Source organism: Squalius cephalus, assembly GCF_949319135.1.
Source record: "Squalius cephalus genome assembly, chromosome: 3".
Classification (NCBI taxonomy): domain Eukaryota; kingdom Metazoa; phylum Chordata; class Actinopteri; order Cypriniformes; family Leuciscidae; genus Squalius; species Squalius cephalus.
Window position 1 is genome coordinate 4,494,296 of NC_137124.1, and position 16,624 is coordinate 4,510,919.

General features: G+C 43.8%; 2 protein-coding genes across 2 annotated transcripts in view; both read right to left on the reverse strand.

Annotated features, from left to right (window-relative positions):
• Positions 1-16,624, reverse strand: part of LOC307156318 (serine/threonine-protein kinase Nek4-like) — a gene marked incomplete at its 3' end in the record, with an annotated part of 945,281 nt that overhangs the window by 295,069 nt on the left and 633,588 nt on the right. The gene's annotated exons all lie outside the window — the stretch shown is intronic.
• LOC307156255 (uncharacterized protein) overlaps positions 1-16,624 on the reverse strand; it is a gene marked incomplete at its 3' end in the record, with an annotated part of 46,397 nt that overhangs the window by 22,514 nt on the left and 7,259 nt on the right. The window contains exons 2-3 of the mRNA XM_079867551.1: positions 11,094-11,129; positions 10,114-10,371 (exon numbers count right to left, since the gene is read on the reverse strand). Coding sequence (XP_079723677.1) covers positions 10,114-10,371; positions 11,094-11,129 — 294 coding nt within the window. The remainder of the gene's footprint in view (positions 1-10,113; positions 10,372-11,093; positions 11,130-16,624) is intronic.

Here is a 16,624-nt window from a genome sequence, read left to right on the forward strand (position 1 = left end):
TTCCTTGACTACCATGACAGAACGATCCACCGCAATGAGGATTCAGCAGAAGGATTCCTGCCCTCACCTTAGGCGCATCATGAGAGTCAGCAACTTGGTTTCTCTCCGACAGCAGGGGACCAGGGTGAAGGATTTCGCCCTGAGATTCAGCGCGGCAGCAGAGGGACTCGGGCTTGGGGATATAGTCCTTAAGGACTTATTTAATGTTTGTTTGGACGATCCCTTGCCTCGATGGGAGATGAAGGGGCTGGAGATTTTAGACTTTCCGAGGTTCACTAAGTATCTCCACAATCGTGCTCGGTGGGATACATCGGACCCGCCTGCATCCCCGCTGCCCAGCCCAGAGAATGCATCGCCGCTGCCCAGCCCAGAGAATGCATCGCCGCTGCCCAGCCCAGAGAATGCATCGCCGCTGCCCAGCCCAGAGAATGCATCGCCGCTGCCCAGCCCAGAGAATGCATCGCCGCTGCCCAGCCCAGAGAATGCATCGCCGCTGCCCAGCCCAGAGAATGCATCGCCGCTGCCCAGCCCAGAGAATGCATCGCCGCTGCCCAGCCGAGAGAATGCATCGTCGCTGCCTAGCCCAGAGCTCCATCCACCATTAATTCCGTCCAGACCAGAACCTGCACCTCACCATCGAAGACGGCGGAGGAGGAGGAAGACCTCCGGCCTCCCCAATGTCCCGGAGGATTCCGTTGCGGAGGAGCCAGAGACTGTTCACGTCACGTCTGCCCAGCCAGAGACTGTTCACGTCACGTCTGCCCAGCCAGAGTCTGTTCACGTCACGTCTGCCCAGCCAGAGACTGTTCACGTCACATCTGCCCAGCCAGAGACTGTTCACGTCACGTCTGCCCAGCCAGAGACTGTTCACGTCACGTCTGCCCAGCCAGAGACTGTTCACGTCACGTCTGTCCAGCCGGAGACTGTTCACGTCACGTCTGTCCAGTCGGAGCCTGGTCACGTCACGCCTGCCGAGCCTGTGTCTTCGGACAAGATGGCCGCCGCCGAGAGCGTTCCCGTCACGTCTGCCGAGCCTGTGTCTTCAGACAAGATGGCCGCTACCGAGAGTGTTCCCGTCACGTCTGCCGAGCCTGTGTCTTCGGACAAGATGGCCGCCGCTGAACCTGTTCACGTCAAGCCTGCCGAGCCTGTGTCTTCGGACAAGATGGCCGCCGCCGAGAGTGTTCCCGTTACGTCTGCCGAGCCTGTGTCTTCGGACAAGATGGCCGCCGCCGAACCTGTTCACGTCACGCCTGCCGAGCCTGTGCCTTCGGACAAGATGGTCACCGTAGAGCCAGTGTCTGTCCCTGAGTCGGAGCCCGTGTCTGTTCTTGAGTCTGAGCCCTCAGTGACCGCGACACTGGCCATTATGGCCACAGCCATGTGGTGTGTGTGGGCTGCACACACACTTGAGCCGGTGGTGTCTGTTCCTGAGCCGGTGGTGTCTGTTCCTGAGCCGGTGATGTCTGTTCCTGTTCCTGAGCCGAAGCCAGTGTTTGTTCCTGAGCCAGAGCCAGTGTCTGTCCCTGAGCCGGAGCCCGTGTCTGTCCCTGAGCCGGAGCCCGTGTCTGTCCCTGAGCCGGAGCCCGTGTCTGTTCCTGAGCCCGTGTCTGTTCCTGAGCCGGAGCCAGTGTCTGTTCCTGAGCCGGAGCCAGTGTCTGTTCCTGAGCCGGAGCCAGTGTCTGCTCCTGAGCCGGAGCCCGGGTCTGTCCCTGAACCGGAGCCCGTGTCTGTTCCTGAACAGGAGCCAGTGTCTGTTCCAGTGTCTCTGTTCCAGTGTCTGTTCCAGTGTCTGTTCCAGTGTCTGTTCCAGTGTCTGTTCCAGTGTCTGTTCCAGTGTCTGTTCCAGTGTCGGTGGTGCCAGTTCCAGGGCCTGAGCTGGTGGTGCCAGTCCCAGTGCCTGAGCCGGTGGTGTTTGTTCCAGTTCCTGCGCCGTGGCCGCCCGAGGGGTCTTCTCCGCCCTGGCCGCCCGAGGGGTCTTCACCGCCGTGGCCGCCCGAGGGGTCTTCTCCGCCCTGGCCGCCCGAGGGGTCTTCACCGCCCTGGCCGCCCGAGGGAAAGTCTCCGCCCTGGCCACCTGAAGGAGAGTCTCCGACCTGGCCACCCGAGGGAAAGTCTCCGCCCTGGCCGCCCGAGGGAAAGTCTCCGCCCTGGCCGCCCGAGGGAAAGTCTCCGCACTGGCCGCCCGAGGGAAAGTCTCCGCCCTGGCCGCCCGATGGACAATCTGCTCCACCCTGGCCGCCTGATGGACAGTTTGTCTCTTCCGTCCCGCCCTGGTCTGTTCCTCCAGTCCCGCCCTGGTCTGTTCCTCCAGTCCCGCCCTGTTCTGTTCCTTCCGTCCCGCCCTGGTCTGTTCCTCCAGTCTCGCCCTGGTCTGTTCCTCCAGTCCCGCCCTGGTCTGTCCCCCCCGTTCTAGTGGAGTGTCTGGAAGCCACTCCTTAAGGAGGGGGTTATGTCACATGTCTGTCCTGTCTTGTTCTGCACTTGGGTGTCTGTTATGTTGAGCCATGTGCTTGTGTCATTGTTAGCCCCGCCCTACTTGTTATCTGATTATTGTTTGAGTTCTCCCACCTGTTCCCCCTGATTAGTTTCCCTTTATTAGTTCCCTCTTGTTTGCAGTCTGTGTGGATCGTTGTCTCTGTTTCCCCCATGTTATGTTCTTGAGTTTTTGGCCTGTCTTGTTTTCCCCCACGAGGGAGTTTTTTGTTCTGTTCTTGTTTATTATTTTTTTAAATAAATTCCTTTCCTGCAAGTGAATCCTCGCTTTCCTTGACTACCATGACAGCTGTAACAACCTTCACCACACAACATAGATAGCAACCTTTTGGCCATGTTGTTAGAAGGTTGGGTACGTTGCGCCAACGTTCTGTGTTTTCTGGGTTGTAAGCTTGCAGCAAGGATGACAAAATATGTTGTTTTCAAACAAATGGTATGTTTACTATAACCAGATATGTTTATGCACAAATAATAGCCTATAATATTGAAAATACAATAACAAAAACATCAGTAGGCCCTTTGTAATTTAAAAACGTAAGCCTAGGAGTAGCCAATAAATTGGCCCTATTTGAAATGCAATAACAAAAATATTCACACTGGTGTGTAGGTAAAAAAACAAGAATATAGGCTATTACTAAATGACTGCTGTCTGGGACCTCAATACTCGCATGTTATTTGTGAGGCTTTATCAATGTGAGGCTTTATTTTTTACGCTTTTGGCACTATAGCGAGCGATAATAAACTTGAGTTTATTAACAGAATAATGCATCTTTCGGAAGAAGATTGTAGCCGGAACTACTTCTCTCTGTGTACGTCTATGACGAGTCACGCAGGTACTGGGCTACTCCGCAGCTGCAGCGATCCAAACCAGTGTGAAATAGTCCCAATGTAAACACTTATTATAGGTGTACCATAGTGGTTCAGGATAAGACAAAAACACGGATTGGAAAATGGATTCATGATTCATTATATAATGAACTCGCTCATTATATAAATTTTGAACAGAAAAAAGTTAAGGACTATTATTTAATGCTCATTGCTCAAAACTTTTCAAAATACGACGCGACCCCCCACAGAGCTCGCTGAGGCCCCCTTGTGGGTCGCGACCCCCCTGTTGGGAACCACTGAGCTAGAGTCATATTATAGCCGCATTTTGCTGATCAATGCTCTTCTAAACTCAGAAAAATTTCTTTGCACCGATGGCAAACTTTCAGCAATTCTCTCAATCTCTTTAGGACCTAAAGATGTTTTGATTGCTTGTGGCTGCAATATGGGGGTTGCAAATGGAACTGTATCAACACCTTTCCCCTGAGGCTTTTGTCTAGCTACGCACACTTCAACTGCATTTACATCTGCATTGACATTGTCCTCTATACTATCAAAAGACTGTAAATCAGGATAGCTTTCCTCTGACTGTTGGTCTTCTAAATCACATTTGGTTGAGGCCTTGTTATGGCCCATGTTTGTCTTGAGACAGGACACCTGAGTCTGCAATTGTTTGATCTGTTCTTTCAACTTAGCAATACACTGCGCTTGTTCTTGTGCAATGGATAAGCTAAATTCTCTATGACAAAAGATCATACCTTTCACATTGTTCTTGCGAATACTTTCTCCTAGTACCTTCTTACAATCTTCAATTGACCACACTTTTTCTGGATCAATGCCAAATTTCTTTGTTAAATTCAATCTGACTGGCTCAGTCACGATGGAGTCCATGTGCTCTGATAACAAAGACTTGAATTCACTATCTGTCCAAAAAGGTGTAATCTGTCTAGTACTTTTCCTAAACATTTTGTAAATTTCTATGTTACCACAAACAAACACTAAAAAAACTTCTCTCTACTGTCTTACAAACAGAGGGTACAATCTTATTAGCACATGAGGCTAAATCTTCTCTAGCTTACAAAGGACTTATCTTAGCAAGAGGATACACACAATATTAACATGTAACTGTTAATCTTCCCTGCCAACAACAGAGGATAAATTTCATCTCTAAAAGAAAAACTTTTTTTAGAGGCTTATCTTTAGTTAACCAAACTCTACAGCTGTTTGTTAACTACTTCTCTGAACGGCGCAGAGGAAAAACACATTTGTACTGGTCTGGATTGGTTCTTTGAATGGAGTGAAACTCACCGAATCGTTGGTTGTACAGAAAAAATTCGTCTGGAACTCAGTCAGCTTTGTTGAGATCTTTGAGCTTAAAGTTTCAAGATTCAGTCTGGAACTCAGTCAGCTTTGTTGAGATCTTTGAGCTTGAAGTTTCAAGATTCAGTCTGGCTTTGAGCTTGAAGTTTTCAATCTGGAGGAAGCTGGAAAGATTCAGTCTGGCAATCTTTGTCAGATCTTTTGTTGAGCTTGAAGTTTCAAGATTCAGTTCTTTGAGTTTCCTTTTTCTCCATCCTGCTCACGGCACCATCTGTTGTAAAGTTTTTCTTTCTTCAAAGCAGAGACCAGGAGACGTTGGGGATCACGTTCATGAAGTTATTCTTTATTGAGGACTTCGCGTTGACGCGGCTGCAGTTCTTCCCAAATCAGTCTGATCTAACATAAATTTACATGGTGTCTTATAGGCATTTTAGGAGGAGGGACTTTTGAAGGTGGAGACAAATTCAAACAAAGCATGTAAATGAGTATACAGGTTAAGGAACCCTCCCCAGACTGGCAGTCTCAATTTAATCAGCATACCTATTCAAATGCTGATACTGGCCAGGAAACTCCAGTTCCAAGGGCCATCCCAGAGCCATTAAAGACAATAGGTTAGCGTCTCCGTGATCTGACTCATTTAACTTACAATAGAGAAAACAGGTCTGGCAGGAAAGGAGACTCTTGCTAGAAACTCAATAATTCAGTCTATAAACTTTATCAGTTTATATACTATTGCAGTGGAAAAACTAAATTAAACATTTAATAAAATATGTAATTCAACAGTTGTAAACGCTGGTTGTAAATGGGAATGTTGCTGGTATAAACCCTGCAGTGAATGAACTGTTAACCATCACTATTGTGTCCTTGAGCAAAGCATTTGACCAACGGTTTCCAGAGGGATTTAGTTCATGGAGCCATTCTGTGACAGAAATACATTACACTGGTCTTGGTCACATGATGATAAATATACTTTTGCAAAACGGAAAAGAAAGTTGGCAAACCACAGCTCCGAAAATGTAAATATATGTATTTCATGTTCTCACCACAGGTGAAGTGTCGAGTCTAATGGCCATTGAGAACATGAGATACACGTGTTTCTATTATTGGAGCTGTGGTGTGCCAACTTTGTGTTGAGCCTTTGTGATAAATATGCTTTTACCACAACCATAACCAGCTAACAGGGAACGTTATCATAACTTTGGCTAACGTTAAGGATCTCAAAGTTATGAACAAAAATTCTTCCAGAAACATTAATAAAATGTTTGTTTCTTTGATAATGTTCTCTAAATTAGCACAAAAACTGTAGTTTCTTCATCTTTAACACTCTTGGACCCATTTTAGTCAGGTCCGAATCTTCAAGATTGTGTAACCCTGTAGGCATTTTTGAGGAAAAGTTGTTATACCACATTTTTAGAAAGTTCAATGTCTCCTGAATAAGGATCCACCGTATAACATTGAACTAAGGGTCCCATTTTCTTGTAATTGTTATTGAAACAATAGGTGCATTATTCACAGCCGAAACACTACAGGTGGATAGGGTAAAATTTTTAAGTTATAGATATCACCATAAAACCTTTCCAGTTTTTCACTTACATAGAGACAGACATTTTTTGTATTACAAGTTTTCTGAAATGTCATGTTTACACATGCAAATGAGGCATACCAGTATATATATATATATATATATATATATATATATATATATATATATATATATATATATATATTAGAGCCCGACCGATAAAGGATTTTTAAGGCCGATACCGATACAAATATTTGGTGATTTAAAAATCCGATATTCCGATATATCGGCCGATATATGTATTTTTAAAAAATCCAGAAACGCGTAACAAAATATATATATATATATATAATTCGAGGGGCAGGCATACCAGTACGCGGTTCTCCCTTTCGGGGTAGCCCTGTCTCCTCGCGTCTTCACGAAGGTTGTCGAGGCAGCCCTTGTTCCTCTCGACGACTGGCTGATCCTAGCTCACTCTCGAGACAAGGTTTGCGAACACAGGGACCTAGTGCTCCGGCACCTAGCTTGTCTGGGCCTTCGGGTCAACTGGGAGAAGAGCAAACTCTGCCCCGTGCAGAGGATCTCTTTTCTCGGTATGGAAATCGACTCGGTCGCCATGTGCGCGCAGCTTACGAGCGAGTGCGCGCAGTCACTGCTAACTTGCCTTCGTCAGTTCAAGGGCAAGAGTGCGGTCCCACTGAAACTCTTTCAGAGGCTCCTGGGGCATATGGCATCCGCAGCCGCAGTAACGTCGCTCGGTTTGCTTCATATGAGACCGCTTCAGCTTTGGCTTCGCGATCAAGTCCCGAGGTGGGCAGGGCAACACGGCACGCTCCGAGTCCCAGTGACTTCGACCTGCCATCAGACCTTCACCCCGTGGACGAACCTCAGTTTTCTATGGGCTGGAGTGCCTATAGAACGAGTTTCCTGGCATGTTGTTGTATCAACAGATGCCTCCACAATGGGCTGGGGCGCCATGTGCAATGAACATGCTGCCGCGGGCTCCTGGACAAGACCCCAGCGCCTTTGGCATGTCAATTGCCTCGAGTTGCAGGCTGTACGTCTCGCCCTGCACCGCTTCTGTGCGTTGCTCAGGGGTCAGCACGTATTAGTCCGATCAGACAATACCGCCACAGTAGCGTACATCAACCGACAAGGTGGTCTGCGCTCCCACCGTATGTCGCAACTCGCCCGCCACCTCCTCATATGGAGTCAGAAGCATCTGAGGTCGCTTCGAGCCATTTATATCCCGGGAGACCTGAACCGTGCAGCTGATCTGTCTCGGTTTCGGCCTCTCGCTGGAGAATGGAGACTCCATCCCCAGTCGGTTCAGCTGATTTGGGATCAGTTCGGGGACGCACAGGTAGATCTGTTTGCCTCCCACGACTCGTCCCACTGCGACCTGTTTTATTCTCTGACCGAGGGCACGCTCGGCACGGATGCACTGGTGCACAGCTGGCCGCGGGGCGAGTATGCGTTTCCCCCAGTGAGCCTTCTTGCGCAGACTTTGCGCAGACTTTGCGCAAGATCAGGGAGGACGAGGAGCAGGTAATTTTGGTTGCCCCGTATTGGCACAACCGCACCTGGTTCCAAGAACTAGTACTCCTCGCGACAGCACCTCCCTGGCCAATTCCTCTGAGGAAGGACCTCCTTTCTCAGGGACGGGGCACCCTATGGCACCCTCGTCCCGATCTTTGAAACCTCCATGTGTGGTTCCTGGACGGGACGAGGCAGGTTTGAGTACCCTACCACCAGCGGTGGTGGCAACCATCACTTCCGCTAGAGCATCGTCCACGAGACATGCCTATGCGTTGAAGTGGAACCTCTTCGTCAACTGGTGTTCTTCTAAACTTCAAGAACCCACGAAAGGCCCGATCAGTGTTGTGCTTTCCTTCCTGCAAGAAGGGTTGGAGCGAAGGTTGTCTCCCTCCACCCTGAAAGTGTATGGTGCCGCCATTGCCACACATCATGATGCAGTTGATGGTAAGTCCATTGGAAAGCACGACCTGATCATCAGTTTCCTGAGAGGAGCGAGGAGACTGAATCCTCCTTGCCCTCCTCTCGTTCCCTCTTGGGACCTCTCAGTGGTTTTAACTGCCCTGCAGAGTGCTCCCTTTGAGCCTCTGCAATCAGTGGAGCTTAAGTTCCTGTCAATGAAGACAGTGCTCCTGGTTGCATTGGCCTCCATCAAGAGGGTAGGGGACCTGCAGGCATTTTCGGTTGACGAAGCGTGCCTGGAATTTGGACCGGCTAACTCTTACGTGATCCTGAGACCCCGGCCTGGATATGTGCCCAAGGTTCCCACCACACCCTTTCGAGACCAGGTGGTGAACCTGCAAGCGCTGCCCTTGGAGGTGGCAGACCCAGCCTTGGCACTGCTCTGTCCAGTACGCACCCTCCATGCTTACGTAGACAGAAAGCATTGTTTCAGGGCTTCAGACCAGCTCTTTGTCTGTCATGGTGGGAAGCTGAAGGGAAAGGCTCTCTCCAAGCAAAGGTTGTTTCACTGGATAGTGGACACCATTGCTTTGGCTTACCAGCAGCAAGGTCGACCATGCCCCCTTGGTGTGACGGCCCACTTCACCCGGAGTGTGGCATCCTCTTGGGCTCTAGCGCATGGCGCCTCACTAACAGACATCTGTAGAGCTGCAGGCTGGGCGACACCTAACACTGCCTCTGGGCGACCCCCACGTGTGTAGTCCACTGTAAGCCTCTCTCAGCATGTGTCTTTCCCTCAGCAAACAACCTTGCCACCCCTGGGTTTGAAATATTCCACCTGCGGCTGGACACCCCAGTGATTCTCAATATGCAGCCCCCTGGGGTCATGTGTATTCCAAGTCCCCCCCTTCGGGCTGGGCATAATTGCATATTTCCACTGATATATGCTTCCCAGTGTACCTTGGTACCTTGGCATAATTCCAGCAGCCATTAAAAACGGTCCCTTTCATGTTAATGTTGTTTTTTCATTGTTTACATGTTTAAATATTCTGAGAATGCATAGTTTAGTTCTAATGTTTAATGTTTAAACTGCAATAAATGCATTAAAACGTTTTTTTTTTTTGGCAGCCATTTTGTTTTTATTGTTTATGCCAAAACAGTGATGTTTACAATTTGTTATACGGCAGAAATGGATTCAGCACCTAAAAATCATATAGAAACAACACTTGAAGTACTTTTCCTCAAAAATGCCTACTGCATCTTATCCAGGGCTATTTATCTATTTTGGGACTCGACTATTTAGACATCAAGTTCATTCAACACTGAGGATTTTGCTGTATATCACGTCACTATAACTTTCACCATTGGATTAATTAGTGAAGTTTTTTGAGGAGGACTTTTGAGTTGTTAATACAAATTAAGTTAAAATAATATTTCAGGAACATCATACTAACCTTCCAAAAAAAAAAAAAAAACCTTCACTAGCACTAAGAAAAATGGACACTTTAAAGTTTCCATCACCAAAACAAAAATGTTTTAAAAACTTTCTTAGATCAAAAATGTGTAATCTGTGAAAACACTCTGGTCTGGGTTTGTGGTTTTGACTTCAACACTAATAATCTGTAAATCACGTCATTCTCTCTGACTTCAGTCCAAAACTCATCAGAACTGAACTCAATCGCTCAAGTCCTTTTCTATTCTCATGATACTCATGAATATCTCCTGTAACCATAGTGACAGTGACTAAATATCAAAGATGGAGACGCCCATAAGACTGGAAAGTCACAATTTACATGATTTTATAACAAACCAAAACCTCCACAAAACACGCAACACACACACACACACACACACACACACACACACACACACACAAGACGTGTGCAGTTACTGAATAATGACTTAAAGTAAATTTCTTCAGTCCTCTTATAACAACAGATGTGGCTGAATATTATAAGTGTTGAAATATGAAATTAAATGATCATTAAACAGATGTGAATATGAAGACTCACCTGATACAGTCAGTGTAACAGCATCACTGATATCTGTGAGTGAGTCTGATCTCTCTCCTCTACACCTGTATTCACCACTGAGATACACACCAGCTGTGAAACTGAACTCTGCCGTTGTTGTTGTTGTATAGTCAGTGTTTCCATCTTTAATCCAGCTGTATGTCTGAATGTCTCCTCCTCTCTGTATGACACATGTGAGAGTGACTCTCTCTCCTATGAACACACGCTGATCTGGCTTCACCTTCATTACAGGTTTCACTGAGAAACATAGAAGTAAATATTGAAAGCATTGCAGTATCAAGATCTCTGTCATGAACTCAAAACTTCATCAGGAGAAAAACACTTAAAATAAAAATCTAGTTTGCTTATAAATTGAAATGATAACATGTAAATGTATGTATTGGTAAAAACTAAATGAAACTGATGTATTTATCCAGTCTGCATGTCCTTTGTATTATTGATCTTCCAGTTCTGACCAGTAGATGATGATGTTTACAGTCTGAGTGTTTAAAGATCTGAACTGAACTTACTAACTTCAGTCTGTCTGTTCTCAAGACCTTTTCTCTTCCAGCCCTTCCAACTAAACCACACTGAATGAATAAAGCTAAGCATTGGTGCTCAAGATCTTAATGACACACAGTCAATAATTAATAAAAATGAGAAAAAAAAACTCATTTCTGTTTTATACAGTGGATTATGATCTTTTGAAATGTCTGACTGAACTACTTTACAACTGCAAGACTGTTTGATAGATTGAATAAATAGCAGATTTCTGTAATGTTTTGCAGCATAAGGAACTACAGTCAGATGATTCTGTGAAATATGCAAAACATGGACATAAAACATCAGCAAAGAGACAAATGAGGGATCCTGATGTAAACATGAAGATAATATGGTTATAGTAAACTATATATAGTAAACTACTATAACACAATTCACATTAGTTAAAAACTAAAATGTACTGCAGTAAAGCACAGTACCTCGACTGAGTCCAGAGTGAACGAGGGTCATCAGCACTAAAGGCAGAAGAAACACAGATATGAATCATTTCCATTCATTCAACACAATGCAAATCACACACTGAAACATGTCTAGAGTTTATTCTACATGAACTGAAAGTGTTTTTCTGTTGTGATGCTCATTCAGGAGAACTGATGGATTATTCTCCAGCATTTAACATCATCACACACACTGACGTCACAGGACTCGTGAACTGATACGAGAGTCGATTCAGTTATTCACTGTTTGATTCACTGTTTGATTCACTGTTTGATTCACTGTTTGATTCACTGATGCTCAACAACAATTAAGCAGTTTGAACACTGAGCTTCACAACATACATCATATGACATTATAGGATAATGTAGAAGATTTTATTATTTAGAAAATAAGTAATTTACGCTATATATTTATACACTATTATTTCCTCTGTGTGTGACTTCGGTTTGACTTTCTGAAGCCTGAAGAAAGCAGAAAATTATATTCTAGTATGTCTATTATATTCTAGTATGTCTATTATATTCTAGTATGTCACATGGTACAAAGACCTTTTACCCAAACATATCTATAGAGTGTGTTATCATCTTTGGAAAAGGATGTATGGTATATATGTGTGAGCTGAGCAAAAATCTGGAGTGGTTTTCTGCAGGAGACGCTCGGCTTTGTTGCAAAATAAAGTCTAATATTTCTGGCTTCAAAGATCTCTGAGAAGTGATTTTTCACAAAAGAGAGAAACCAACAAAACTACTCATCAATAAATGTGATGTCAGTGTATTTCTGTAACTCTGTCTTCACACTATCTTCATTTAGCAGAGATAGAGATCTTTGGGCTTTTCGATTTTTTTTTAAAACTTTACAGACTCTAAATACATTTTGAAGGCTGCTTTAAAATGAGCAAACTTGGGTTTTGAGTTACTTCATTTAGTTTGATGAAAATAAAATTTTCCTAATAACAAAAACAAATTGATAACATATTTTTTTCTTTTGGAAAAGTCATATTCATTTGTATGAAGTAAGACAGATGACAAATCTAAGATTATATCCTTTGCAGTTCATTTCATAACCTAGAAATTCAGACTTCTCATTCCAAAAGATTGATGAACAGGGACATTCACATAGACTCTCTTTCACAATTACAAAAACAGCAATTGTAATCAATATCCAGATGAAAACGATCTAATGTGTCTTTCACAGGATATATTCTGTGAGCAATTTTAAATGACACTTCTTTGGTTTTATTAGTTACACAATACCGACTAAGAACTCCCCAAAAATGTTCCCGCTCAAATGTGGGAAACATATTAACCCAACCAAATTTAGATGGAGCAGAAGAGATATTATCAATAGTAATAGGTTGTAATTGCCTTTCCAAATTTAAAGTATTCTAATGTTGTGAACATGAATTTGTGTTCTACTGTATCAAACGCTTAATTAAAATCAATATATAGTATTAGATTGTCGTCATTGAGAAGGTGACTGTAATCAATAATATCAAGAATAAGACGAATGTTATTACATATATGCCTCCCTTTCATGAAACCAGACTGAGACTGATCAATTAGGGAATCCAATCCTAATTTTAGCCTGCTAGCAAAAATAAGAGAAAACAGTTTGGCATCAGTGTTTAATAAAGTTATGGGTCTCCACCCATCTAGAGAGAAGGAATCCTTATTTGCCTTAGGTATTAAGGTAATTACCCCTGTCTGAGAGATGAAGGTAAAATCCCATTATTTATAGATTCATTAAACATAGCTAAAATACATGGGGAAAGGGCATCTCTGAAAGTTTTGAAAAATTAATTCGTAAGCCCATCATTACCAGGAGATTTGTTGTCTTTGAGTTTCTTAATATTGTCCATAATTTCTGTAATACTAAGCTCTTTCTCACAAATGCTGCCAAATTCATAATTAACAAAAGCGTGAATTCCCTGCTACTTGAAAACAAAGAAGAGCTGCTTCTGCTGAACAGCGGTCTTTCGAATCGGCTTTGGCCGTGACTCTGGAGGACTTGGAGTTCAGCTTTTCTTTGAGAAAAGAACAAAGTACGGCACTGAAGTCATTCTTAAAAAAGGAAGATGTGTTCGGAGTTTTGCCGACCGCTATCCTACTGAGTGCAGAGGGAATCTGAAAGACAGCCGTATATCCAGCTGTTTTGCACCCTATTGAATTTTGCCTGTATAACATGTTCCTAACCCTAACATGAAAGACACTAATAAAAATGTATAAATAATACATGCAGCATTCACACCACTACAATGCATTATATCACAGTACATAAAGATACATTTTATGAATAAAGACACTTGCATACACATGTTAAAAAAGAAAATATTAACATCAGGGGCAGACTGGCCATCTGGAGCATTGGGACTTTTCCCGGTGGGCAAGAACCGCGAGAGGGAATAGAGAGCAGACGCTCCTAATGCTTTTGAGTTGCTCTGACGGCTCTAGTATTACAGCTGAGGTCAAGGATAGCGAGGCTGGACCCAGCAACACGGTCAGTGTTAGTGATGATGAACCAGCGTCTGCTGATGATGACCAACAACACCTCTCCCCCTCCCTACCTGTACCTGGTACATTTTTATCTACAAAGCTATTCTTGGTCTGCTTCCATCATACCTTCAATCTCACATCAAAAAGAAAGGTACAGGAAGATATTGTCTTCGTTCTGAGGACTTATTATTTTTATCTGTCCCTCAAGTCCGGACCGAATTGGGAAAAGTTTAAGTATGCGGCCCCCTGCGCTTGGAATCAGCTGCAAAATGTCCTGAATCTTATAAAGGGGTCATTTTTGTACAAGCTAATATGATTCTTTAGGGTCTAAATTAAAAGTTTGTAATATACTTTAATTAAAAATTCTCATTAGTATTGTAAGAAAACACTCATTTTACCTGGTCAAAAACAGCTCTGTTTTCAGCACGCCGTTTAAGTGCATGTGTCTTTAAATGATAATGAGCTTTGCTGACCCCGCCCCTCTGCTCTGTGGGCATTTTGACACAACACCCGTGGAGTGTTGCCTTGACAACAGTTGAGGGTATATTTTGAAGAATGGCAGAGGGAGTCTCTGAGGACACTGTGCAACCGTATCAATTTGAACCAGAGTCGGAAAACAGGACGTTTCTGAATGGTTGGTTAACGTAATGTCACTTTGATCTATCTTTGTATGTACTGGCAGGGTAGTGAGATACGAATGCTATGTGTTTACTGATGTATACGTTAGTTCATTGACAGATTGATGTTACAGCTAATGGTCATGAAAAACTTTTTTCGGTAAATGCAGGCTTGTCCGTGATGCATAACGTTATCTATGCAGTGTTAGGTGTACAACTGTCAGGGCTGAAGCACTAAAATTGTACTGATCTGTTTAAAAAATAAATAGGCTGTGAGACTATGACAGTCATTAGGCACATAAACAACACACACTCAGACAGGAGCTAATACCTTTTTCAATGTTCTCGTTTATAAAGCAGTCTTTATAAAGCAGGTGTGTGAAATGATTCGCGCAAACATGAAAGCATTGATGTTGATCATGGGGAATATTCCCGCGGGGACTATGATGATGGACAGCTCGCTCACGAGCGAGGGCGGGTCTGTGTTGAAACGCTGCTGTCAATCAACAATCGTGGGAGGGGCGTCGATTTTGTGACGTCACAAACTCAAATGGCTTGATTTGAGAGAGGGGAAAACATATAAGAAGATTAAAAAAAGACCACTGGTTTTTATCATTTTATGATGGTTGTGCACAGGCACTGCCAACACACATTTCAGTACAATCAACTTGTAAAAATGCATGTACCTTTAGGCCTATATGACCCCTTTAAGGAGCCGGTTTCATTGGTTGATTTTAAATTACTTTTAAATGACATGGAGGCTACACAAACTGGCTGTAGATGTTATGACTGACTATTTGGACGATCCTTGCTGTTGTTTATCGCTTGTGATAATACAGTGCCCTCCACAATTATTGGCACCCCTGTTTAAGATGTGGTCGTGGACTTCTAAAAATTCTCCTTTTTTTTTAAACAACATAGAACCCAAATGCAAAAAAGAGAAAAACCTTTCATTTAAGTACATTACTTTGGTGGTAAAAAAAAAATCACACATTTAGAAAAAAAAAAACTTGAAATCATGTGTCCCACAATTATTGGCACCCATAACAATTCCGCTGAAAATGTAATTGATTTTTTTTTAAATATATTTTTCTGTAGTTGCTAAAGTTGGTCAGGGTATCTAGGAACTTTTAATTAGTAATTCATGACTTCCTGTTTCCCTGTGGTATGACGTGACACAGAGGCCTAATTCTCTTACCCATTTGTCAACATGGCAAAGACAAGAGAACACACCATTCAAGTAAGGCAGATGTGTGTGGTAGGGATGGGAAATGAAGCCTCATGAATCACTGAGGCTTTCCCCTGACTGTTCCGGGAAAAGATTCAAAGCTTCGAGAGTGCCGAGAACAGCGCCATCTGGTGCTTATTTAAAATAAAGCAGCCAGAAGCCTGTGTTAGAAGCTCTGGCAGATGAAGCAACCACAACACACTGCATAGTTTCAATGTTATGTGTAGGCCTACAAATAAAACCTTACATGTTTGTGTTTGTTGTGTTCATTAAATGAATTATTTTACCCATTAAAGTGTGACAATTAAAATATAAAATGAGCTTATATGAGCTCTCGCTCTCTCTCTCTCTCTCTCTCTCTCTCTCTCTCTCTCTCTCTCTCTCTCTCTCTCTCTCTCGTGCGCATGCGTGGGCGTTTGCTGAGTGAGTGCGGAGTGTGAATCGGAGCGCGACTCTGGAGTCTTTCTTCATTTTCAAAGGTCTGTTTACTTAAGTGTTGTTTCTCTCACTGTTTTTACTGTGTATGGTCACAAAGCACTGGGAATATTGTGGTGAGAACGGGGAGGTTGGGTTAGCCAGTTTTTAAACTGTTTTTAAACTGGCTACCATGGCGAACGCGGAGACGGCGAGTTATGAGCAACTCACCCGGCAGCATGGAATAAAAGTGCCGGTTGGAGTTGAGTGCTCAGTCGAAGAATGCGTGTTAGCAGTGGGAGCGGTGGTTGGTTACAGTAGTGTTCGTTGGGCGTCGAGAATGAATGGTGCTGTGGTCTTCAATGATAGTTTGATAAAGATCTTTCCTCTTGTTAATCCTGCGAGAAAGGTTTTGCTTTCCAATGTGCCTCCGTTTATAAGTGACGAAGCGCTGCGACGTGAGTTAGCTCGATATGGACAGTTGGTTTCGGCGATTAAGAAAATTCCGTTAGGCTGCAAATCCCCGTTATTGAAGCACGTTGTGTCTTTCCGCAGACATATGATTTTGAGGAGTGATATTGATGAATTGAATATTGCTTTTAAATTCAAAGTTGCTAGCTTTGATTATGTAGTTTTTGCAACAACTGAGAGTATGAAATGCTTTGGATGCGGGAAAGTGGGGCACTTGGTACGCGCTTGTCCAGATAAAGATGTGTCAAATGGTACAGAAGATGGAAGTGGGTCTCAAAGTCATAATGAAA